Source organism: Phalacrocorax aristotelis, chromosome 2 (genome assembly GCF_949628215.1).
Source record: "Phalacrocorax aristotelis chromosome 2, bGulAri2.1, whole genome shotgun sequence".
In the NCBI taxonomy this organism is placed as follows: domain Eukaryota; kingdom Metazoa; phylum Chordata; class Aves; order Suliformes; family Phalacrocoracidae; genus Phalacrocorax; species Phalacrocorax aristotelis.
The window spans coordinates 144,576,206-144,603,310 of NC_134277.1; the positions used below are offsets into that span (position 1 = coordinate 144,576,206).

The 27,105-nt window shown below is 39.0% G+C and overlaps 1 protein-coding gene across 1 annotated transcript in view; it reads right to left on the bottom strand.

Moving 5' to 3' along the window:
- Nucleotides 1–27,105, bottom strand: part of RGS22 (regulator of G protein signaling 22) — a 70,684-nt gene that overhangs the window by 34,374 nt on the left and 9,205 nt on the right. Inside the window, exons 4-14 of the mRNA XM_075085500.1 lie at nucleotides 23,849–24,070; nucleotides 19,207–19,292; nucleotides 16,627–16,792; nucleotides 16,102–16,273; nucleotides 12,496–13,174; nucleotides 11,769–11,930; nucleotides 10,677–10,857; nucleotides 8,922–9,061; nucleotides 8,302–8,407; nucleotides 6,281–6,406; nucleotides 4,596–4,697 (exon numbers count right to left, since the gene is read on the bottom strand). Of these exons, the coding sequence (XP_074941601.1) occupies nucleotides 4,596–4,697; nucleotides 6,281–6,406; nucleotides 8,302–8,407; nucleotides 8,922–9,061; nucleotides 10,677–10,857; nucleotides 11,769–11,930; nucleotides 12,496–13,174; nucleotides 16,102–16,273; nucleotides 16,627–16,792; nucleotides 19,207–19,292; nucleotides 23,849–24,070 (2,142 nt within the window). The remainder of the gene's footprint in view (nucleotides 1–4,595; nucleotides 4,698–6,280; nucleotides 6,407–8,301; nucleotides 8,408–8,921; nucleotides 9,062–10,676; nucleotides 10,858–11,768; nucleotides 11,931–12,495; nucleotides 13,175–16,101; nucleotides 16,274–16,626; nucleotides 16,793–19,206; nucleotides 19,293–23,848; nucleotides 24,071–27,105) is intronic.

The following is a 27,105-nucleotide window of genomic DNA, read 5'->3' on the forward strand; positions in this document are numbered from 1 at the left end:
CTTTCTTTCAAACAGCAACAGTATCAGACTACATCCCCCTTATTTTGGACCTTACCAATTTGAAATAGACCCTTTAGACTCCCCTGATATCAGGTCACTGAGGAATATAGGGCTATGATGGCTGACCTCCACCCCCCAGTTAGAACTTGTTATGATTACTATAGTTACTGCCTATGCAGAATTCCACCCCCTTTCTACATAGATCTAATCCATACAAACAAAGATGTTTTGTGGCTATTGTGGCCCAGGTTATCAGTACAATAAAGAACCCAGGTGTAAGGGTATGGTCAAAGAATGAGGACATCCACAGGAAGAGGTCTGGCTGAAAAACAAGATCATGCTTATCCTATATTATGCCCTTCTCAGCAAATCCCCAAATAAATTTAAATTTAACACAGGCAGCATTAATTAGATTCATAGTGATTTCAAAAGTTGGAAGTTATTTTGAAGAAGCCTAACACTAGTAAAGTTTCAGTTACATCGTGTTCTAGTATCATCCAAAACATTCAACATATAAAATAGCCAAATTAGAAGGGACCAGTCCAATGACATAAAGATGTGGTATCTGTAAAAACAAACTTTTTAAACAGAGTTAACCATTTTATTTGTCATTAGGGATACATTGCTCCACCTGTTATGCCGCATAAAATCACACACACGAGATCTGTAAATTGGTGAAAAGGGTCCAAAATAAGTCCCCAATATTTTAACACACATTTAACCTCGTTCTTTAAATGACTGGTCATTTTTTACCATAGTTTTAAGAATAAAATCAAAACAAACACCCCACAACTTCCTTAGGCAGAACTATTATTTCACCCATGATTTTGTATTAAATGGGTTGAATATATTTGCTATTCTTCTTTAAAGTTGACAAAAAGTATCAGCCTACAGAGTCAGAAATTACCCAGACTAAGGAAGCTTTGGCCAAAAACTATTGACAATCTGCTCACATAAACACTGTTGTAATATATTGCCATATTAGGGACTGCCTTCGCAGGCTGCTCTACCTGCAGGACTGTGCCCAGTCCTGTATAATTTCACCTGCAAAACTGGGGCATAGTAAAGACAGACACTTTTTTTCCAGAAGTAATAGATAGGCCTGGTAATACATGTGAAGCCAAAACTTAGACGTGGTTAAGGTAGCTCCAAACTCAGAGGACCAGACCCTCAGTGCTGTAATCAGGACGGCCTCTTCACTTTTGAAGGATGCATATTTACAGTGTCTAAAGGATGCCATCTTTTTGCTTAAATACATGTAAGAATCCATTGCTAGGGGATTTGACCCACCAAGTAAAAAGATAGCATCACAGACTGACAACATGAACGCACATACTTGCAGACAGGGGAGAAATGAGAAAGAGCTTTCATCCCTATGTCCACTGCTGAGGGTTCAGGAACATCTCTAGGTCTGCACTTATTTGAATGCAAAGACTGCAGAAAAAACAACTGTGAAGTTTTAGACATGCCAAAAGAGAGGAAAAGTGTTCCCTTCCTTCCCATAATGAAGGTTTACAGCCACTGGACAATGAAGTTAGTTAGCAAGATATAGGGGGAAAATACATTGTATCCTTTAAAAAGGAATATTCATGGCCTTTTTTGACTCCCATGTCATGGAAGCCTTGTGGTTTTCTGAATCTCAGTGGAATAGTGAAACTGTTGTATTGGCCAATCTCCTAAAGTATCAACAGGAAAAAATTACATTAAATGAACTTAAAGGTTATAAAATTCATACCAAAAAAACTTAACATGTGACATCAAGTGCACATCATACTTTATTTATTCACTGTTTTGTTCCTTTCATAAAACACAAAGAATTTTCCTGCCTGCCATCTATACATTTCCCTACAAATGTGTTAGAATAAGTGGTAGATTGAACCCAAATCCCTATCTGGAAATTTGGTCAGAGTTTGCATCTTGAAATTACTTATAATGGCACAAATCTGAAGTCACAAAATGCTTAGGAAATTCATATTAAGACTTTGGTCTCATTTATGACTTTCCAAATTCAGGATTGTTCAGGCCTTGGGTTTTAGTGTGAATTCATCCCCAGAGGTGAAGGCTTTGGTAACCATCTCAGAATGACTAGAGTAAAGCAAGAAACACAAAAAAGATTTAAGTACAAGTGCTTTGTATTGCTGACTAAAAGTGTGGATATTGCTCGTATCTAAACAAGGGGCTTGTGCAGCTGCTTGACAGAATCATATGATGGAAGAATACAATGCACTGGCTGGTCTTAAATGGAAAGGCTAAACTGCCTTAACCCCCAGTCCTCGCTTTCCACTAACATAAATCTTGTGACTGACTCTAAAAGTTCACAGTAATGATAACTCCCTTTGTCTAAATTGATTCTTGTATTAAAACATTACACTTCCCATAACTGTATTATATTTTCTAACTCTAAATAACTATTTTGTTTTTATCGAAAACTACAATATGTGTTTCTTTATTGCTTTTCTTTCCCGATTTATTTTACACTCCTGTGCATATATTTATAGAGAATAACCATATATGTTCCTGGATGATTACCGTTACTCATAGTTTTTCTTATCCATCAGATTTCATTCTCACTGTAGTTTCTTTCCCTGGATGAATGAATGTACACCTAGGAATCCATTTTCTTACTCTCATAAAGCTGAGATAAAAATGCCTAACAAATGAAACTATGAGTAGCAGATACACAGCAGTGCAGGTTTGCTCTTGGTTCTAACAGGAAGCAGGCAGAACACATACAGAATACTCTGGATGTCTTTTTCTGTAATAAATAGTAAAATAAATATGACGATGTGTTGTGTGAATCCGATCCACATTCTCTTAGGAGTATTTGGAATACTATCTTATTGTGCCAAAGGTGAGCACAGAATTTGGGAAGGCATCTTTTCCATAAGCAAAGCCCGTAGATTGGATGCAGCTTGACTCTCTACCATGTTCCAATGAAAACAAGAATACTTTTTGTGCAGCCTTAAAAGGCAAGCTTGAGAATGATACCAAATGTTGCAGCACATGTGTTGATTTGTTATGTTACATTTCAGCTGTTAGTTATGCTAATGGAACAGTTTCACATATTTCGTTTTGATGTATTTACTTTAATGGCTATGTGTATGTAGCTCTCTGCAATTGCCTGGTAACACTGATTGTATGATGTTCTGCTGTCACCACCAGGCCAGCACTGGAAATAAGATAAGAAAAGGAAAAAAGAGCTGGGCCTTAATTTTCAGCCATGCAACCACTGCAGAAAGAGCGTAAGCTGGTATGAAATGAAGCCTAATTGAAAACCATCATGGACCGTAACCTCAGATTTGGCCTGCAACAAAACATATAGCAAAATGTAGACACAGTCTTCATTCGATTGATTTGCATGCCCGTTGTGAGCAGGGTCCCTAGCCACACACAGGCCCGGGCAGATACAGGTGACAGTCAGTCTTAGGGGTGCAGTCAATTGCCTAGAAGTAGAGCTGGGGGCGAAAAAAACTAAATAGGGTAGCAGTTCAAATTAGCCAGTGTGTGAAAAGAGAGAGGAAGAAATCCATGCCTTGGCCTTTGCTTGGAGTTTCTGTACAAATAACATCGATTCAGGTGAGAATTCTGGACAAATACGCAAAATTCTGTCATTTGCCCCAGTAAAACCTCCAAGTATGAAAAGAAGACAAATTCAAGGAAGTCCGATGCTCAGTAACACAAGCCATACAAAGAGATCAGTCTCCACGGCTCTCTACAGATATTTGTTCCAACGACATGTGAAGTAGCTTTGCTCTATTACAGCATATGTTGAAATATGCAGATAGGATATACTCCTACACGAGGTTTACGGAGGAAAAACAGACCAAAGTTTTACAAAGTGATTTTAAAAGTTGCTCAGAGTCCTTCTAATGATATCACACTGCTGCAGCCTCCTTCTCTGGCAGTACTGGACTAATCTGTAGGTGACAGCTATCAGCACCCATGTGGTGAACCAGTTCATTTTTGGTTTATTCTCTGACTTGAAGTGCATGGTCAATTAAGAATACTCATTTATAGGAAATATCAGTTCTGCTTGACAGTAAATGAGGGTCTAAAGATCAAATGGGGGGATGACAACTGCGAAAAGAACGTGATGCTCTGACAGTCAGAAAAGGAAAAACAGGACTGACAACTGAAAGATCCATTTTCATGAGTAAGGTCATTATCTGAGGTCTGGACTGTGAGACCTGCAATTCTAACCCACACGGGAGATGGAAGGAAAGGTACAGAACAATTAGATGATTTAGAAAAAATGCTACCTCTGATGTTAACACTAAACAGACAGTTTCCAAACACGACACAGAGTAGCAAAGGGGAGATTAGGTAAACTGAGTGTAATAGATAAAACTAGGAACAGAGCAGAGCCTAGAAATCAAACTATGCATGTTTAACATTTAAATCAAGAAATTCCATGGAAACAATCCAAAGAGCTTCTTTTATTGTCCACAAACCAGATTTACTTTGGTGTGGGTTGTTAAGATTTGGAAACTTTTCTACTTTCTATCTTCTTTTCAGTCTTTACACTAAACAAATGTATTTGTGAAAGGAATGAACAAATGCATTTGTAAAGGGAAAACACATTATTTACAACTTACTTGAGCTTGCTTGCATATTTTAAAAGGATGAAGGGTTTCTTGGTAGAAAAGCTGATGATAAGCCTGTAGGTCAAACCAAAAGTACACGCTGTTCTTCCACAACTAGAGATGAAAAATACTGTAAGTTGTTGCTACCCAAATATCACAGCTTTATAAAAAGTTGACTTTCCAATGCAAGTAATTATTTAGTTCCTTGAGGTCATCATAAATCAAGCTCAATTTAAGATGGATTTAATCTTCTGTTGCATACTGGCAGACGGACAACATATTTAATGGCATCGTTACTGTGATACTGTATCTTTTATTGTATCCTTTATGCATAATTGGCCATTAAAATTGTTAACATTGTAGTTAACATTTGAAGAGTAACCACATTTCAGCGGCATAAAGCCAGCACTAAAGGAGAAATGCTGATAATGGACATGCAGAATCTGTGCCACGGTGAAATAGCATTTTGCAGCAATAACCAAAAAAATTAAATATTGTGTACTTGACATACGTTACTGTGACTATAATTACATTTTTATTACATGCATTTCTGAGGCACAGAGTTTTGGCTTCATTTCATGAATTCAAACAAACATCAGAAGATCTTTCAGAAGAAGGAGTCTAGATCCTTCACCAAGTTCTCTGTTTTAATCATGTGCTTATGGGCTTTGGATCTTATAAATACCCTGAAACCCCCATCACTGGATGTTAAAGAAAATGTTCCAAAAAGATAAGGGCAGGGAACATTGCCACACATACTGTAGCCTGCCTGACTTGGCATATGAGTGAAATAGGCTCCACAGCTGTAGACAAAACCTTAAAGAAATAATTTTCAAAGAAGTCTGGCACCTCCAAAGGCTAGAGGACATGCAGGTGGGTGCCTATCTCTTGTGAAAAAAAAAAAGTTACTTTTATTTAGATTTCTATCTATACACATTTAACACTTTTAGCTGAAGGTATTCAGCTTTGGAAATCTTAGCTTTTGCCTTCTGGTAGCCAAAGGCCTTTCTAGCTACTGCTGCTGGATACTGGGTTGTGCCAGTGATGAAATAGATGTCCATCTTCATTGCATTCAAATCTCCCCTAAAGACTCAATCTTCCTGCAAAGCCACTAAACACTGACTCAGATTCATAACTTGTTCCAACCAATCTTCAGTTTACACCCAGCAATGAATGATGGATCTGCTGACTGCAGAGAAGAAATAGTGTTATGTTTCTAAGAAATCCAAGAAGCTTCGTGGAAGCAGAAGAACGTTTTTAAAACATTGGAGATTTTGGACATCACTAACGCAACAAGCAAGAAGGAGGCAGATTATCATGAGTAATAGCATAGCAGATTTTCCATCTTTTTAAAAAATGTTTTTGTGGGTTAAGACCTCATTTTTTCTGCCAAGCTAAAGGCAAGTTTTTAAAGATGATTAGTCTTTTTTTACCCCTGACGGTACAATCAGATTTCCAATAGGTTTGAGACAGTTAGGATCTGACAGCTCGGTTAAGACCTGTCATTAGTTTGAATATACACATGAACAGTTTATTGTTGTTGAGGGATTGGAGTCTCACAAGTAATAATTCATCCAGTCATCAATCTTTCTTTCTCCTTTTTTTTTTTTTTTTTTTTTTCAGTCTGGCTGCCCTCTGTAACTTGGCATTCAGTCAATTGTGGACTAAATTATCACAGGGTAGGAAAATGCTCATACCTTATTCCCTGACTTCTCACAGAAGTGTGTGAAGTAGTAGCCTGCTCTGTTCTCCAAATAAAGAGACTGCAGCATGCTTTCCATTCTTGATCCCCCTAAGACAACACTGCCAGCAGCGCTTTTCCCCTGGACAAATAAAATATAGTTATACAGCAAGGAATAACAGGCTTTTGTTATTTGTAAATGTCAGTACATTGCAATGGAGGGCCGTGCAGTATGATCAACTAGTGTCTTCATCCCAAGAAGACTCCATTTTCTATTATATATGCAATTGATCGTAGCTCTCCATACCATTTTCCCACTAAATATTCACAGCCAATAGAATAAGTCTGATGACTGAAGGCATGCAGAGTAGCAAAATGACCATAGCATCCATTAGGTGGTTCTTCAATACTTGAAACAGGAAAACAAACCTGGCCTTAATTCTGTCATTAACTCTTGACTCTGAATCTGGGGAGTTCCAATGACATTAAATCATATCACTTCACTGTCAAAAGTTGTTTCAGCTAAGGCTACTGTTTTTGAACGCACAGAAGTTAACAGGTGGTTATTTGGCCAAGCCTCAAAACAATTAACTATCATGGAACAAAAGATAGGTCTCCTGGGGTTACACCACTGACATCAGCATCAAAATCATGAGGATTTTAGGGAAGAGGAAATTCATGCCCTTTACTGTGGCTAGCTCCTGGAGCATTTGAAGGATACATCCATTTTGACTATGCTCACGGAGAAGCCAGAGGAGGGTACAAACTAGCAAATCAGCTTCTGATGACCACAAGGGAGAAACTTTGGCTGACTTGCCATCTCTGATAGCAGAAATGGGAGCAGATGAGTGTGGTGGCAGACAACCAGCTTCTTTACAAACAGTAACAGGGATGGAGAAGGGCAGGAGGAAGCCAGACTTCTGAAGCAGAGCAGAAAGATCCCAATCCCTCATATGAAGTTGAACTATGAACCCCTGCATTCCCCTTTCAATCATGTTTGTGGTGGCAAATCGTGCGGTCCTGTCTGTAGGCTCCAGTCAAGGCCTGTGAGTGTAAATTGATAGTATTTTTGTCCCTCAGCTAGAGGGAACCTCTGCATGATGAAGGTGTATAAAAAATAGTAGTTCATGGTGTGAGCATTTCCTGAATATAAGTTTCTAACTGCACATATCCCCTAATTGCAAAGACTAGCATTTTCTTCTGTCAAAATGAACAAAGAATTAAAATGATTGCAGTAATAAACAAGTAAAGTATGATTTTTATGTAAAAAAAAAAAAACCACGCAATTATGTGCTCAAGTGATCAGCAAACTCCATGCATATGTACAGGCCCAGATTTCATAATTTTTTGTTGGTTTGTTTTTTTTAGTTGTGAGGCCACGGGTATCAATACCACTGTGAAGCAGCAGGCTGTTTCAAGACCATTCCACAAAACTGAAAAGTTTCAGATGTATTTTAAATTGCCAAATCTTGACGGCTCACATGTTCGATTTGTCGGCATTTTAACAGTTATTGAGAAAAGGCTCCTCTGCGCAGCCTGTCCCTCCTGAGGTTTGCTGGATTGAGGCCCTGCTTAGCAGGCAATAATTCAACAAAGAAATGAATGAAGTATACAAGCAATGGAGAGGAATTGTACAAGTGAAACATTTTCCTCTTATGAATTCTACTATTTTAATTACTTTCTAGGGCAGATTCAGTTTTCACTGTAAGCCTGGTATACTTTTCTAGGCAACGATTCCACTGAAATATTTATCCAGTGAGTTTTCCATAATAGCCTACTGAACATATGGTCACCATGGAGAAGATCAACACTTTCTAGTGAAAATAAACCTCTGTGTGTGCCATGATTTCCTATCCAATAGGTGACAGATACCACACAGAAAATGCTGACGTTCTAATTATACCTCTGCATACAGCATTGAAATTCACATAATCAAACCAATTTCTCCCCATCATTGACTACTTCCCCTTTAATACTACAGAATAAAGTGTTTGAACCCATGATTCAAGACAACTAAAGTTTTCAAGCACTACTTACTGGGAGAAGCTCAGCGTAGGTGTACTTTCTGTGACCCTGGTATTTGGAGTCTGCAGTGCCATCCAAAGCTAAGCAATGAATCATGTCTCTGCTTGCTGACTTTGGCCTGGATCCACAAACAAACAAAATTTTCAATACCTATTTAAGAAAAAACTAGGACTGCTTATAAAATAAACAACTAAGAAAGGGCATGAGAGAGGTAGAATGACATAGTGAATAGTAGAGGAAAAAGTACATGGAGTTCAAATTTATAATAAATGTAAAAAATGTAGAGGAATACCTTTTCTTGTGGCCCTGTGGAAATCCCTGACAGCATATCTTTGAGGGCAAGTGCTTGACACAGGTTAAAAGAATATAAATGAATGTAGAGAATATCAACAATTGTATGGGGAAGGATAAAACACTTGTATTTGGAGAAATAAACCCTTCTATGTTGTGGCACAAACAAATGAGAAATTAAGCAGGCAGGGAGGAATTCTCCATGCATGCAATTTGTACCTTCAATAAGCAGATTATTATATTAAAGAGTATTAATGAAAACAGTAGGATCTAAAAGCCTTTCGTAAATATTTAAGGTATATTGGCGTGCAGAAAGATGTACAAGGGTCTTTTGTACTTACCACTTTCTATTGCTAGAAATGTCATCCCTCTGGGGGCTCTGACTTGATGACAGGGTAGGTGATAATCTTAATGATCGCTTCAAAGAGAAATTTGGTGTAGCTAGTTTTAATAAAGTTGTTGGTGAGCTTGTTCTACTTTTCTAAAAGACATAAAAGAAAAATAAGGCAATTTTGATTATTTTTCCACCTTTGTGTTTTCTTAACATGTTCTCATTAACTACTCAAAAATGTTGAAGAGTTTTCAGGACCATTTGTCCTTGTCAATCACAATATGTAATACTGCAAATTGCAAAAAGCTTTTCTGAATATCTTCCAAGATTTTTCAGCACACCTTAATAACCACTATAACTTAAAAATTACATTTTTAACAGGTAGAAACATGTTACATGCGCTCTACATAGAATTACGGAGGATGTCAGGTGAAAAGCATATGAACATGTTTTGTGAATCTAAAAGATTACCTTAAGTACCTCACTATAAACCAAGGCTGTAAGACAGATTCAGTCACTCAGACTAAGAGAGAATGGGAACATTCTGCCACACCATCACTGACTTATTTTGAACAAAATCATGCTGTGACTTTCTGGAGATGCCAGTTGCATTGAGTTCCCTCAGAAATTCACCCAAAGCTGCTGCTGCCTCTAAGCTCTTGGAGCTGGAAGATTCAAAAGTCCAGATTTCTCAATAAATAAATAAAAAAAAGGTCCATCAGCTGATTCTGTGAGGTTCATGAGTGTCAGGTCATAGTTTTCTTCAAGTGATGAACTCAACAGGGGCTAGAAAACCTGCAGAGTTAGGATCCTGTCTCCCTGACCTACAGCTAGTCCTGGGTCATTAGCACACCTTGTGAATCCAGAACTGGTCTCTGTAAAAGGCAGCTGCTTCTGGCTCCTATCCCTGCTATGATCAGCAGGAATCTGGCTCCTGAATCCAGCTTCTTTAGAACAGGAAATCTGTCCCACTGTTTTTCCTCCATTGTCTCCATGAATTAGCTTTTCTAAAAATATCATTTTAGTCTAAAACTATCAAGCTCAAAGTAACAAAGATGTGTGTGAACAGATCTGTGGCATAGACCATCCAGTCCTTGATATGGGGACCACAGTCTCAATTCACATTCTCCAAGTACCTTCTGTTCTGAGGCTTGACACTGTGTTGCTGAAAACCTGCAGCTTTCATGGCAGTTACCTCCCAAATCCAGACTTTCAAAGAATAAGAGAGTCAAAACTGAACTGGCCACCTGCAAGCTGCAAACTCTGAAAAGGTCTGTGTTTTATGGTTCATGGTCCTCTATAGAAAGCAAAAATCACATGTAGCTGATTGAAGGACTGTGGTGATAGAAAATGAGCAGAACTCTGTCCTTTTTACAAAAATGAGGGGTGGATTCAGGGTAACTGCAGTGAAGCTGTAAGAATTACTCTGGATTAAGAGAAGGCTGGTTGAAGGCAAAATCTGTGCTGCTAGATCCTTCATTTTGCAGTTCTGAGAATTCCAAGCTAAAATATCTATCCAAAAGACTTATGAAATAGCCAGGATGTAACTGAGAAGATAATTTGACTCAATTTATAGCAATCTGTTGTATAAAGTACAGTAAAATTTTGTTGCATTTTTGTACATAACCATCTGCAACAGACCAGTTTGCTAAACTTGACTTCCTAACAACCAAGTACCATATTCTTGTCTCATTGAATTCAAAGAGTTTTATCATTATTTTTGATGGGACAAGGCTTTGTTTTTCAATGTTGTGATCCTACCTACCTGAGGAAGGGAAGGCGGTATCCTGGGCATGCAAGACTTAGGTGTCAATGGTAGCAATGATACCATTTGTGGAAAAGGATCAATGTCCACCCTTGGTCTCTCTTGACATGTGTGCCAGAGCTTCAGTTTTGTACTGGCAGTTTCTATTGCTGTTGAATGAGACACACAAAATCTGGGACCCCTAGGGGAAAAAAAAGCTAATAAGTAGAACTTTCCCAAAACATGAAATATTGGGCTATTCGGCTTTTTTTTCCCCCCCATGATGGTGTTTACTGTATCAAGATATGGTGCTATATGCACCTAGAATAAAAATCAGTTAGCCTTAAAGATGCGTTAATACATTGCACTCTTCCAAATTTAAAACCAAGCTACACATAAACTTAGGCTGCAAATTCTGCACTATTACATAGTTGCCTTTGCATGAGCCTGCAGTAGGATATGTCCCAATAGGAAAGGACTGTAGGTCACAGGACACAGACCACAAGTCTCATGAGGATCCACAGCAAAGTTCACAATTGCAGGTATTTGTTTATGCATGCAATTTTTCGATCCCCTTTGGAGAGAAGAGAAGACCTTCAAAACATTAGCTTATGTTTTGGAAACAGGTTAGAATTTGTATACTCACTTAAGCTGTCAATATGTAAAAGGTATTTTGTATGACAGACATTGAACATTAAAGTCTCGGGATCAGATTCCACATAGATGTATACACAGAGCATCCTCAGAAACTTGAGAAGGGAATGGGGAATAGGTTAGGATAGAATTAACCTTCTATGCCTGGAGGGATTTCTCTACCCTGCAGCCTAAAGTTTAATTGAATGGCATCCAAGGCAGCTATACACAAAGTAGCTCAGATGCTCTGGCAGTAAAACAAGGGCTCAGTAAGGCAGATCTACCTGGCTTCTCAGCAGATTGCAGTGTAGTTTAGGCTCAACTAAAAATTCAGAGGCAACATCTGCTAGTATTTACAATGACATTTCTTCCCATAACTGCAATGGGATAAGTGAGATGGAATAAACCTAATGGGCTTTATCAAAGAAAAGGGGAATTTGTTAAAGAACAGAATCTTAGTTCATGTTCATTTTTTCATACCAGTAAAGAAGTAGAGGTTTCACTACTTCAGGCTGAATCCGTCTTAAATGCCTTATATTCCACTGATCACCATGCAGTAGATCAAGTCTGAGTAACACTTCCGAACTGAGGAAATAGTCTCCACTGCTCAGCAGATAGAGTTTTTTCATCTTACTAAGTAGCCTTGAGTCAACAAAAATAGTCACATAAGCATGTATCAGATGCTATAAAGAACTAAGTACAGTTCATCCTACTGGTTAAACTGCTGTCATGCAACCTGTTTTTAATTGCAAGTGGCAGAAGCCAAAACAATTTTTCTGCAAATTAGAGACAGGTTGTATATAAGATAAAATGTGCAGTGCCTTAGAATAGACAATCTGAATCCAGCAGAGCCTTTCACTAAAGCAGTTAGTCATACTGAATGCTCTACTTGTTAATTTAAATGCTTTTATTGTATTTTTTTTCTTTCTCTTGCCATCTGTTTTCCAAATTTTTTTTCTAACAAAGCCTTAATACTACAGTGATTCTGACTTCATGTAAGCTTTGCAAATATGACTCTGCAAAGAGGGTTTTATCAGCTTCAGCAAAGTCATTCCTGACTTACCTTGTCAGGACACTCATAATTACTTTAAATGTGTCAGTTCTATTAAAAAATTACAATTTATTCTGAAATCTCAAAAACCTGCATTGATCTAGCTGGGTTACAATATTAAAACAAAGGGAAAAACTGTTAAATAATGGGAAGTACCTTTGCTGCCTTGTAGTGTCCTTAAGAGCCTTTAGTCTTTCAATATCCATCCAGAGCCACCAGTACCTCTCCCCAAGTGTTCCTTTAATGAACTTCTTGAATCTTTCAAACTCGTGTCTGTTGCCAGTGTCATAAGTCCTGTGACTAATACACCAGGCAGCCCTACTGTCTGCCCCATCACTTTCAGAACTCGATCTTAAGCTTAATTCTTCAGTATCTTGTTCTCTTACATTTCCCTTGGACTCCAAAACAGTAAATGGAGAACTTTGGGAAAAAAGTGACTCTTCAGTACCACGGGCAAATTCATTATTTGCTAATTCGTGTATAAACATTTCAGGCTGTTTGTGGAAATCCACGTCCCTCTCAATGTCAGCAGCTGGCTGGTGGGTCATTTCTGAAATAGGTTTCTTCATTACAAATGGAGTGCAAGCTGGTATGAATTCTTCCGGTATCTGAAAAATTGCACTTTCCTGTCCATTTTCTTCTTTTGCTTCACTATCCCATTTTGGGTCTAGATAAACTCTTAACTGAGTGTGAGAAGGAGGTTCAGCAATGGCCACAGAAGAACCCTCCTCAGCCTCTCTGGATCCCTCCCTAATAATGTTGGCTTTTGCTGATGCTGTCCTTGAAGGGGAAAGGAAACTCCGATGGTGGCATTCCTTAGACAGAGAGCCTGCTTCTGCATTAAAACAGAAAAAAAAAACCATTGAACACCTTTTGACTCAGGACTGTTCTCCTGCATATCAACATTTCCAAGTTTAAAAATGCAACGTATTTATATTGTGCTGCTGCAGGAAAATCAGACCATGTCACACTGCAGAGCAGGGAATAGCAGAGGTGCTTCTGCTGTTTCTGTTTGGCTAGAAACTCGGCCCCATGACTCAGAAACTCATTCCCTGTTGAATTCCAGCAGAGCAGCAGAGTTCAGGAACAACCCCCTCCGGAGCCAGTTGTCTTGTTTACTCAGCTGAGCATCCCAGCTCCTCACCACTTGTTAAACCACCTTGTAGTGCTGCAAGGCCTGGTTTCTTCCTCAGCATTCGGTCATAGTTTGATCAAAGACACAGTATGTAGTAGGACTGGGGGTTTTTTTGATGTTTGAGGAACCTAGGAAGTGATAATTCTTTGTCTACTTATGCTGATTACTGCAAAAGATTAAAACATCGAACAGGCCTCTGTAAGTTGAGTAAAACATTGACATACACAGAAGCACAACAGAACAAATGATTATGTCACGGGCTCTGGAAACATTTAACAATCCTGCAGTCCAGTCCGCCACCCACAAATGGCTCATTTCCATTTAGACATGTTTCATAACTAACAAATTCAGAACAGTGACCAGCTCTGGGTTTTTTGTCTACACTTCTCTATTTAATCCCTTATACGCGACTCCTCATCGTCCCCATGCTATTAAGCATGCCCTGCCATCCTGGTCCGCCGAGAAAGAAACTTACTTACTGCTTTAACTTGCTCAAATATCTTTTCTGATTCTGCCAGACTTTCAGCAAAGATGACCTTGACTGTACATATTGCTTAACTGGGTTAATGCTGTACAAGTCAGCTCTGTAAAACTGAGTAGAATAACTACAGATTTTGTGAACAGCAGCAGAGTCTAAGTGAAAGTAAAAAAAACCAAAGTCATAATTCAGCTTTGGCTCTACGATATCTTCATATAAGTCCAGTGTTTAAACTGTAGAATAAACTGAATCTTCTGTATTTCCCTAAAGCTAAGATGGAGGCTTTCATACTCTGTTGTATCACTAAGGCAAAAACATTGTCAGTGAGGAGACTGCTACAACCTCTAAGCACATGCACTACATCGGACAATGATAGAAAAGGGCTCAATCTCTCAGATCCACTGAATTCACCTTTGTAATGTTATCAGCCTGTGTAACCCCCTGTGGTGGTCTAGTCAATAAATGGCAAGAGCACCTAGTCTTTCCTTCGATCTTCCTCCAAAAATAAGCCACATCTAACCAGTGCTGGCCACTGTCACAGACAGGCACTTGGGTTAGGAACATGGCATAGAGATTCCCTGCTTTTTTATTTACATAAGTTTGTGTGTAAGTACATATGGCACGATATGTTGACATTAATATAAAAATCAGTGTGATTTAAAATATATTTTCCTATTTCTAAACTATTTCAAATGTTTTCACTTGAAAAAGAAAAATTATAGCTTCTTAGCACAGTTCTGTGAATTGTAACATGCAGAATGATTTCACAGGACCTGAGGGAATTAGGGAGAGAGATACACAGCTCTTGAGTAATCAAAAGCCAAGTGGTTCAGGGTTTTGCTCAAGATATTAATTGATGACCCTGATCCAACTGAAGAAGTGAGCAAGGAATTCAAACTGGATTTTCCAAGTAAATACCTTCAGCTACTGAACTCTTTCTAATTGCAGGCTGGCTCTGAGAAACTTAGCTGATACCCTTTATTGCTTCCAGTACCTGACCACTACACCAAGTGAATACTGTGCCTAAAGAAAGTTTTCTGACTGAAAGAATGCTGGATTTCCCATGAAATAAGAGTAAAGAAGAGTAATAAGCACATGTAAAATGAAGGTGTATGTTATAAAATAAAGTTTTCAGTGAGAAGATGTAAAATATTCATTGAGGCAAAATGCTTATGACTGCAGGATAACTGCAGCAAAAGAGACAGAGAGGCTTTCCATAGGCCTATGGCCAGCCCACTGCAATGCAGAGCTACACTACATTATGATGTTCTGCAAGAATGGTGCACTTCTGAACGCTCAGCTCAAAGCACTGCAAAAATTAGTGGTAGAGTCATGAGCTGCAAACAAGTGCAACTTGAATAACTTCATTAATAATCCATGCATCAGCAATTTATCTCCTCGGGTGATCCTCATGGGTTTGGGAAAGAAGACAGAATTCTGGACTTCTCATGTCTTCCAATTTTCCATTCAGTCATTGGGCTCCAAGGTCCCAGCAGTACAAGTCTCAGAGTGGAATGCCTGCTTTTTCCTCTGAGAATGCAGGAGAGGCAGCTCCTAACATATGAGCTGAAACTTCTTTGTTCATCTTGCTACTGCCCACAGAGCAGAAGCAAGGCTATGCAATCAGGTTTGCCCATATGTACATCTGTATGTTCTCTCCCAGTACTTTTGAACCTGAACAATTTCAGTTAAATTTGACAGATAGACGGGAGTGTCACAAACAATTACGTTCTATAAGATTCATAAAAATTGGCAGCCAAAAGGCCTTTACGTGCCCAACATAAATACCCTAAAAAGATGGCTGCAACACAAATCGTACATTATCAAATACCCAAAGAATCCAGGCAAGAAAGTCTTTCAAAACATGTCAGATTAAAAAAAAAACCTCATCTGAAACTTACAGACATCTATGAGACAGAAATATGTAAGAAAAGAGGCTTCTATCATCACAAAGTTACTTGGCTACTAGCTCAAATTTTCATTTAATGTTGTAGCTATGAAAAGAAACAAATCCCTGACTGAGGCCTAAGATACCATGTGATACTCAGAAAGTAATACACAGAGTTAGCAGCAATTCCTTGGAATGCCTTTTTTTTCCACCTCATCAGACTTGTGTTATAAATACTATGGCTGAGCCCCTGTTACTTACCCAGAAGGCTATCTTTTTCGCTTAATGAATCATCTCTTTCATGCTGCCCAGGCAAACACTGAATATCTTGAATTTGACTAGAAGCTACAGGATGCATAAATGAGTCTGTAGTTTTCAAGGGTTCACTTTGTTTTGCTAGTGTAAACCAGTCCTTTGTCTGAGAAACCGTAGCCTAGGAAAAGAAATGTCATAGAGTAATTCCAATTCCTCTATTTATTGTACTGTTTCTGAGAGCAGAGGACTTACTGTCTGTAGTCATTTAACACAGTCTGTTTGTGTAGGTTTCTGTAACAATAGTTCCCAGTGAAGAGAGCTGTATGACAGTAGCTGGGCACACTTGTAACCCAGCTTCTGTTTAAGCTGTATTACAACCCATCAACCTCCTCCTATAGTTCAAAGAGCTTTGAAAATAAGGGATACTTGGAGAATCCATTGTCCAATTAGGTTGTGACCTCTGTTACAATAATTTAACCCAATGCATTCAATCTAGCTTGATGTTACACTCACTAAACATGTTTATTTTACCTGGCCAAGCGATACATAGAACTTCCTCATAGTCAACAAAGTGTCGTCCTCCTCAGAAGGGGGAGAATTTAGGTCTTGCTTCCTTATCCAGGGGTAGTAGTCACTATCTATAATGAAATTAATACCAGTCTTGCTCCATTCTACTTGTGATATCAACTTAGCAAGCCTGAAATTAAACATTAAGACAAGAAAATAGTTCATTTTAGCTTTTAGTCAGAGAAACAGTTGATATTTTCCCTAGAATAGGCAATAAAAGCCGCGAGCACTCTAAAAATAAATTGCTACAGAGAACTTCATTATCTGCTTTATTATTTCACCCCTCACCTGCTGCCACATATATAAATGCCAGTACTGACATTCCATAGCCCACCAGCTTTACAGTTGGTGGCCTGCTTTGCATTATCAAGCTTTATCAGTAACATTGATTTCTGTCAGGATGATCTTGCATGTATCTATGCAGTCCCAAGACCTGCCAAAAAGCCCTAGACAATTTTGATTGCTAAAATGGAATTATTCTCTCAGATTGCAGGAGCCCTGCATCACTACCAGACACTGTCCACACACTGCCAGTTTCATTTGTCATCACTACCTGAGGACAAATAGGATTTTATTCTAGGGTTGGGGAATCTTCATCTTAAATGCAAGTTTCCCCTTTAGCATCTCAGCCTATCTTGATCCTGATTCAGGAAAGCACCTTAAAATACTGATGTCAATGGAAATTAGGCACATGTTTCAAGTTAGTTTTATGTAACCCTCTTGGGTAACTCTGCCTGATCAAGGAAATACTTTGCTATAGCAGAAGATCAAGCTTCTAGTGTTTCATGAGGCCCAGATATGTGTAAAGCAGGCTGCTATTAAAGGCAAAATAACAGAATCACACAAAATCACAGAATCACAGGTTGGAAGGGACCTCAGGGATCATCTAGTCCAATCTTTCTGGGAAGAGCAGAGCCTAAACAAGATGGCCTAGCACCCTGTCCAGACGACTCTTAAAGGTGTCCAACGTGGCTGAGTCAACCACTTCCCTGGGGAGATTATTCCAATGGCTGACTGTCCTCACTGTGAAAAATTTTCCTCATGTCCAATCAGAATCTCCCCAAGAGCAACATGTGTCCATTCCCCCTCGTCCTCTCCATGTGACTCCATGTACAAAGGGAGTCTCCATCTTCTTTGCAACTACCCCCTAAGTACTGGTACATGGTAATGAGATCCCCTCTAAGCCTCCTTTTCTCAAGCCTGCCCTCATATGGCAGGCTTCCCAGTCCTGTGACCATCTTGGTAGCCCTCCTCTGGACCCCTTCCAGCCTGACCACATCCTCTTTTTTTAGCGGGGACCAGAACTGTACACAGTACTCCAGGTGTGGCCTGACAAGCGCCGAGTAGAGTGGGATAATGACTTCTTTCTCTCTGCTGGCGATGGCCTTTTTGATGCCACCCAGCATCCTGTTGGCCTTCTTGGCCGCAGCAGCACACTGTTCACTCATGTTGACCTTTCTGTCCACCAGGACCCCCAGGTCCCTTTCCACAGAGCTGTTCTCCAGCCAAGTCCATCCCAGTCTGTGTGGCACTCCCAGAATACGTTTTCCCAGGTGCATGACCTTACACTTTTCCTTGTTGAACTTCATAAGGTTCTTGCTTACCCAATCCTCCAGCCTATCCAGATCTTCCTGCAGAGCAGCTCTCTCTTCTGGAGTGTCTACTTCCCCACTCAGCTTGGTGTCATCAGCAAACAAAATGGAGCATTCTTTCACAGTTTGTTTATTCTTTGCACAGTTTTCCCCTTGAATTTAAGTGCAGTATTTGGGATATTGAAAGCTAAAAATATTTTTAAATTTCTCAAGCAGAAGCCTCTACCCCAGTAACTACTGTTACTAGTTACTACTAGTAGTTACTAGTTTCTAGATAGTAACTAGTCTGTCATTACAATCACCAAACACGAGTTTTGTGAACCCTAATGCCAGGCTGCCTTTCCTTGTAGGACTCCTAAAACACACTACAATTATCAGCATCTAGACACAAGCTTAAGGGATGTAGAGGCAGATCCTTCCAAAAAGCACACTAAACCTCCTGAACATCTGCTGAAAGGACATCTGGAAAAATATAGCAAGTGCATAACTGTAAGTCATCCAACTATGCCACACCATCCCCCAGAGAACCTTGCAAAAGGAAGTCTGACTGTAGGTCCAAAGATACAAAACTAATAACTGAAATAAAAGGGACTGGCTGTTTTTTTCCAAATAGATTTCATGGATTCATATATTTCACTTATATGGCTTCTATATTGTTTGGAGAGAGATTCATTGCTACCGTGATATGTCAGTGGAATAGAAACTCAAAAATCAGCAAACCCCTCTTTCTCTGTAATGGTATAATATAGCATATAATTCATGGTCAAGGAAAATTACAGAATGCTGAGTGAAAAAATTCACTGATTTTACTTTATCCAGGTCACTAAAATGCTAAAATTAAACAGATCAAGAGGTGACAGAAAACATATTAAGAGTACTGTCAAGATTAATTAGGCAGAAGAGAAAAATGTACAAATTTAAAACTGAGACACAGCGTAAAAGATTGCAGTACCTGTATTCAAAGTAACAGTCGCTTTCTAGAAATGCTGGAAGCCTTTCTTTCTTAATCCACTGAATTGCTTGTTCTCGATCAAGACACTATGAAAAAAAAATATGAAGATGTACAGAATTCTTTGCTTTCTTGGGTTTTTGATCACGTAAATGATTATCTCCATCCCACTTCTACAGAAGTATTGTCTCAGAAAGACAAATATACAGAATCACACAAAATCACAGAATCACAGGTTGGAAGGGACCTCAGGGATCATCTAGTCCAATCTTTCTGGGAAGAGCAGAGCCTAAACAAGATGGCCTAGCACCCTGTCCAGATGACTCTTAAAGGTGTCCAACGTGGCTGAGTCAACCACTTCCCTGGGGAGATTATTCCAATGGCTGACTGTCCTCACTGTGAAAAATTTTCCTCGTGTCCAATCAGAATCTCCCCAAGAGCAACATGTGTCCATTCCCCCTCGTCCTCTCCATGTGACTCCATGTACAAAGGGAGTCTCCATCTTCTTTGCAACTACCCCCTAAGTACTGGTACATGGTAATGAGATCCCCTCTAAGCCTCCTTTTCTCAAGCCTGCCCTCATATGGCAGGCTTCCCAGTCCTGTGATCATCTTGGTAGCCCTCCTCTGGACCCCTTCCAGCCTGACCACATCCTCTTTTTTTAGCGGGGACCAGAACTGTACACAGTACTCCAGGTGTGGCCTGACAAGCGCCGAGTAGAGTGGGATAATGACTTCTTTCTCTCTGCTGGCGATGGCCTTTTTGATGCCACCCAGCATCCTGTTGGCCTTCTTGGCCGCAGCAGCACACTGTTCACTCATGTTGACCTTTCTGTCCACCAGGACCCCCAGGTCCCTTTCCACAGAGCTGTTCTCCAGCCAAGTCCATCCCAGTCTGTGTGGCACTCCCAGAATACGTTTTCCCAGGTGCATGACCTTACACTTTTCCTTGTTGAACTTCATAAGGTTCTTGCTTACACAATGAACCTCATTTTTGTTATCCAGTTTAGACTTAATTGTGCTGGGCCAATTGAGTTCCTTTACTTTCCGATTAACAGCTAACAAGGTCTGAATCTGATTTCACCTATAAGAATACCACTTTTAAAACAAATCATGGGTGTTTTTTCTTCAGAAATAATGTGCATATGAATCATGCTTTTACTGTGCAATTCCAAATGCAAATTAGATGTTTATAAATTTTCTGCAATAGGAAACTGCTAATTTTTCTGACTTTATCACATTTTATAAATAACCACTATTATATTTTTCCTCAAGAATTTGAGGGTTAAGAAACCCTTAACTTAAATTATACTCCCAGAATGGGAGAACTGTGGATATTAAAACGAAAATCAAACAAATAAAAAGCCAACCATTTATCACCTTTTTCACTTTTATGTTGGAGCATTGCGTAACTGCATTGCACACAGTAACTCTTGTAGTGGAAACCTAAGTGCGTTATGAATCAGGCCCATACAGATTTCTGCTCAGGCCATCTAAGCCTCAGTACCTCATCAAAGCCGGAAGGGAGGTGTCTCCAAAGATTGGTTTGAGGGGTGTGAGGGAGGTGTTGAGCAGTGAGCTACACAGAGCCAGCTAACCAAAAAAGTATGCCTAGAGTCTTACACAGAGAGCAAGCTCTCTATGAGCCAGAGGTATCCATAGCCATTTCCCTTAGAAATGACACACAGCACACTTGTTAATTTTCTTTTTCCAAAAGCTTATGCTTTCCACTCTTAGGGAATGACCTGTTTTATTTATCTGAGGTGCATTTTTCCTTTTAGTGAAGGTGAGATTGATGATTTGGAAAAATGCAGTGACTCTGCTTATCCATAAAAACAGGTGAAGTTTGGGCAAGGATAGGTGCTACTGGTTATATCAAATAATCAGTTCATGTAGATTACATTTAAAATTTTCTTTCCATGAGCTAATATTCCACTAGGGACAGGGTTATTTCTGTCTCTTATATATCTGTAGGGGATTAAAAAAACCTGAATTACTCAGAAAGTGGGTGGTTTCACTTAGAGAGAAGAAAATATTTCAAAATATGGAAAGCTTATGTTGGCATTGGCTCATACAATGTAATTTGTGGAGATGGAGACTAATTACTCCCAACCACACAGTGTATGCCTCTTTTTGGTAACTGACAAGTTTTTTCTGAAATACAGAAGATTGCCTCTTTATTTTGGTATTTAACATTTATGTGTTTACTGACTCACAGCCCAGTATTTTTTATCTCAGTGATTCATAACATGATCATGTCTGTACATGGCTGCTACACAAAATTATATATATACTATCAGAAGGAAAGAAACTCTAGTCTTTCCCCTTCCCCAGAGGAAGATGCTACATTTAATCTGATGAGTTTTGTTACCTTGGTTAGCTTCCTTACACAATCAGCCCTAGGACTTGCTGGGACCTAATCCAGCAAAGCTTTTAGCACGTGTTTAAGTTTAAGCATGTGTTTAACTTCCCTTGATTAAAGTTAAACACATCTTAAGTGCTTTGCTGAACTGGGGTTTCTCTGAAGTAAGGTATGTGGGATGCCAGCCAGTTTCTTTCTGTAGTTGTGATCAATTCTACCCAAGTCTGCTAGTCTTTTTCTTAATATATTTTATGCCAAATTGATTAGACTGTTGATAAGAAGATACTTACCTCCGTATCAATAATTTGCAAGTGTGCATGCACCCATGCAGAGAACTTTTGCTTATCTGCAAATTCGTAACAGTCTGAGAGGGAAGAAAAATGCAGAGAAAAATGCCACTGGGTGTACTTCTTAGGCAAGACGTGTTTAAATTCTGGCTGTAGCCTGAAAGGCCTTATAGGATTCTCCAATCATAGCTCATTTACATTAGTTATGTGCCAGTGATGGCCACTGAAGCTGACTTTTTGTAGTAATGTAACATTCAAAGCAACTGTCAATTTCTTCAGTCAGTGTGAAGAAAGCAGTCAAAGCAGAGGAGGCAGCATCACCCAATGCCTGGAAGATCAAATCCTATTTGATTTGAACTGAACTACTTGATGTAGTTGGTCCTGGATGACTTCTTTTGGTTCAGTCATAGTGTAGTACAATGAATGAAGCTGACTTCTTTCACCTTGTGTAGTTACAGTAACAATTTTTGGCATACTGTTTTTTAGGACATTTTGTTCCAGCTCAGCCTTGAGATGCCAAGCTAAACTGGATGAGGCATCTGCGTTACCTGTCCAGTAAAGGAGGAGTCAAAAATAAGAAGAAACATCATCCTTTCCTCCAAAAAGAAGTGTACTGAGGCATACTGCTCCTCAAAAGGCATGATGCTTCCCATCTATGGAAAATGGCCCAGAGAAAGAAATGTATTCTTAAATAAAACAGGAGCCCTGTTGCTCCAAACCACATGAAAGATGTAAGTAATAGTGAAATGCCTTTGAATTTGTCAAGAAAGGCCATCCATAGTTGCAATGCTGTAAGGTTATCCCAGAGCGCAATGTTAGTCACACTTACACAAGCACACAACTTTTCCTCAGTTGAATCCTGAAAGCAAATAAGAAATCGAGACTAGCTCTTCTGCTTTTGTGCTCTCAAGCAAAGCACTTGTGAAAATAGTTACTTAACGTGGTCGGGATGTCTGTGAGCCTTGTCCTATTGTAGCATTTGTCCAGTTTAGAGGCAGATAATTGCAATCTCACATTACTATCATTTTGTTAAGCTTCGTTGCCTTTTGACCTCTCTCAATACTGTTTTCTTTTCTGAAAATCATTAAACTTATACTGGGCAAAGCAGCAGACTTACAACTCCCTGATTTTCTCTCAGCTTTCCAGCTATGACATAATCTAGAGCAGCCGCCTCTAAAAATGTAGCAAGACCTTAGGCTGGCCTTGAATGAAATGAACTGAAATCACATCAGTCACACCAATGCAAAGCAAGCAAGAAAGGAATAAACCAAGTATTCCAGTGAAATATTTTTTCTCCTCCAAAGCTATTGTTTAAAGGTAAACAATTAGTTAGGCTGTCTTGTAGTCTCTCAGGTGCTTCAATTCCCAATTTTTACCTGCCTACTTTAGTGCTGAAGAAAGCCCTGAAAGTAAATAGGTAAGAATACCAAAACTGATAGTGTCTAAGCAAGCCTGAAACAAGATTTTTTTCTAAAATCCAACCTATCTTTCTACTAATTTAGCTTTCTTGTTGCCAAAGATTATTTTCTCTGGCCATTTCAATTGATGCTAACCATGTAAATCCTTTGGGGATTAATGGAAGAGAGACTTATGTGTTGCCAGACCACAGATGAGCTCATAGCCACACAAGGAAATTAATTAATAAGGAAAGACTGAGATGCATTAGTTTCAGTCAATTTGCACATTCCAGGGATCACTAGTAAAGTAACTGTTGTCATAATATTTTTTCTTTTAATATTAAAAAGTATTCAGACCACACAACTGACTCCTGCCCTACAGAATTTTCAAAATTCTGTGCTACGGGATATACATGTGTAATTCCATTCACTTGCCTGCTAGACACATGTGCATTGCAGGGCATAATTTGGCCCATCATTATGTTTTCCTAACATAAATTAACATTTTTCCCAAGCTACCAAGCCAAACACAACAATAACTACTGCCAGTATCTCTACAGTAAGATCTAAATATAAACTCAGGGGCTATAAGATGCTTACCATAGTGTTGTAATTTGGATCAATATTGAAGGTTGGAGAAGCGCTGCGCATTTTGGAGAACTGCCTGTCATTCTTTGCTTTCCTTAGAACATCATAAATGGGGTTTGGAGGTTTCTGATCATGCAGAATTTTTTTCAGCTGGCTTTCCAGGTGTCGTGGGGCATCATTAACTACTTCAAAAACCCCAAAGTCAGAGTTAAACTTAACTGGTTGGGCAAAAGTCTGCAAAAGAAGTTTGGAAAGTTTATGACATTGTAATAAAGGAACTCTTTCACTTAAGAAAGTTACTTTTTATAGTACAGAAGCATCCTACAGAATGCAAGCTGGTATTATGAGGCTTCTTTCTCTTGCCTGCTGTAGTTTATGTTTAGGGCTGGGAATAGTAATTTTTCTGCATTCCTGTTATTTAGTCTCTTTGCTGTATACCTTTCCAAAGCAGTCCTACTTTTTGTCTCAGCTATGCTTAACTGTCAAGAATTTAACTCATTCTAGATCACAGACCATTCTTTTTCACATGCAGATAATAGATCCAGTACACAGAAGTCTAGAATATATAACGCACAGTAACTTTAGTAACTGGTCTGCAGGAGACTACTTACCTGTAGGACCAAATCTCCAGTGTTACTCTCCCATTCATTACCACAAACAATCAAGGCTTGAAAAGATTAGCAATGAAGCTGACCTTTTAAATGTAATATGCATTGGAGGAGGATGCATCTGAAGATTTCCATATGTGGGAAAGGCTTTTCACCATATTGTTACTTGTGCGTCAAACACCTACCAAAACCTATGCCCATAGTAAGTATTATTATACATCACTAGATCAGTCAGACACTGTATAATACATGAAGTAGACCAAACTTCAATGTCAGTTATGTAATTGCAATTTTTCTCAACTCAAAAAAAACCCATTGCATGGATACTCATTAATACAGAGCCATCTTTCATCTTTTGAGCTCTGGTATTAGGTATTTCCCTAAAAGACTATCTTTCAAATTTGCTTACTTGAAATGAAGAGGGAAAATATGGATGAATTTTACTGAAGTAATGAGGGATACCCAAGACAGTTATGAATATGAGCTTATATACAGCCAGGACATATAAGCATCTCCACACTGAGCTGGAGGACAAGAAGACATTCTGTATTTAAGAACTGAAGAAAATCCTATCCATATCCAGACCCAGTGGCAAAATTCTTTTTGGCTTTGTTCCAGACAGGATCCCACCTGGTGTTTGTACAGTTAAGTTCCCCTACACTTAATAAGATTATTTTATTTTTTCAAGCACTGTATTTTTCATTTCCTTGAACCTTTTCATGTATCGTATACCTACACACATAGACATAATTCATATACATACGTATGTTGAATACATGCTACATATAATATAGAAATACATCACAGACCAATTTCATTCTTCTTCAATACTATGTAAGTCCAAAGTAACCATATCAGCATCAGCTATTTTGTTGCTTCTGTCTGAAGCCCCCTTGTTGATCAATGTCTTGTAGAGCACTGCCCAGGATTGAACCACGTGGCTGCAACATGTGGTTACAACATTCCCTACTTATCCCATAATGTCTCACTGTGGAGGCTCAGCCTGGCAAATCATGTAGCATGTGAGAGCTTTACGTGTGTGATTAGTGCCTATGACATCACACTGTCCCTGCTCAGAGCTATGCATTGAATTGCATTAAGCTGTTTAGTTACCTAACTTCAGTTGAAATCACGGCTTGGTTTTTGTTCTCTGACACCTTGTGCCTCATTTGGCATTAATTTTCTCCAAGGTACTGTGCAGGTTTTAGTGTTTTCTCTCCAGATGTACTGAACAGCATTTTAAAGAGGCTTTTATGTGTGGTAGATTTCTCTATACTTCATTCAGACCTTCTCCCAGTTTGGTATGTGTACATTTCATTTACTTTCAAACCTAATTGGGACTGCTACCAGCTTTTAAGTGACAAAGTGTGCAACCATAATAACCTCCAAATGCAGTCTTCCTTATTTATTTTTTCGTGTTTTTAAAAAGGAAACAGAAGAAAGTACACTAAGAATCAAGGTGCTTCAGTCTCTCAGGATTTGAAATGCTCTTGCTTGTGGAAAAAAGCAAAGTGCAATTCCCATAATGTAGGGCTACATGACTAGGCATGACCAGATTATTTTAGTTCCATGTTATTCAACTTGAAAACTAAGCAAAGGCAACATTAGTTTATCACACACAGCTACTTTTACTTAATCCTTTGTAACTTACTCTAAATCTAGGTTTTTCAATACACATTCTAATTATCTGAACAGAAAACACACAGCAATTTTAATGCAGTGAAACAGATGTTAGTGACAATTTTTTAAATGTGAAGTGTATTGCTATTTTGCAAGTCTGACTACAAATCATTTATAAGAAAAATATACTAATGGAACAAAAGAACATATGCTCATGGAATAAGTAGATTAAGACTTCATATACTACATATTTGCCTGGAAAAGGTGGTTCTAGTCCAGACTTTTGGGTTTCAGACAAAGGTGTAGTCACCTATCCCCAGGAACATCAAAAGGCACGCATACTTCTTTTATCAGTCAGAGAGTAGCCAGTAGATCCCCTTTATCTGACACTAGTAAGACTACATCTGGAATATTGCATCCAGTTTGGGGTCCCTAGTACAAGAAGGATGTTCATAAATTTGAGTAAATCGAGCAGACAACTGCTGAGATGGTCGGAGGCTGGAGCACTTGCTCTGTGAGGAGAGGCTGAGGGAACAGGGCTTGTTTAGCCTCAAGAAGAGACAGCTCTGGGAGGACCTAACAGCTGTCTTACAGTACTTACAAGGAGGTTGCTGAGAAGACAGAGCCAGGCTTTCACGGAGGTGCCTGGTTGGAGGACAGGAGACCATGGTCAGACACTGAAACAGTAGAGTTTTCAACTGTATATAAGAAAAAAGGTAATTGTGGGACACTTAGCATTGGAACAGACTGTCCAGAGTGACAATTGAATCAGTTGTTGGAGGTTTTCAAGAGCAACTGGAGAAAGTGCCAAGCAACCTCGTGTCAACACTAAAGCATTGACCCTGCTTTGGGCGGGAGGCTGGACTACAGACCTGCCCAAAGCCCCTTCCAGCATGAGTGATCTATGATTTTGTACAAATCCCAAATTCTACCAGATAGACCATCTCATCAAAGTATTGTATAAAAGCATTTTAGAACAGTTTAAGCCCTTTGGGAGAAGTATATTTCACTTGCTTAATTAAGAAAGCTAGAATAATAAAT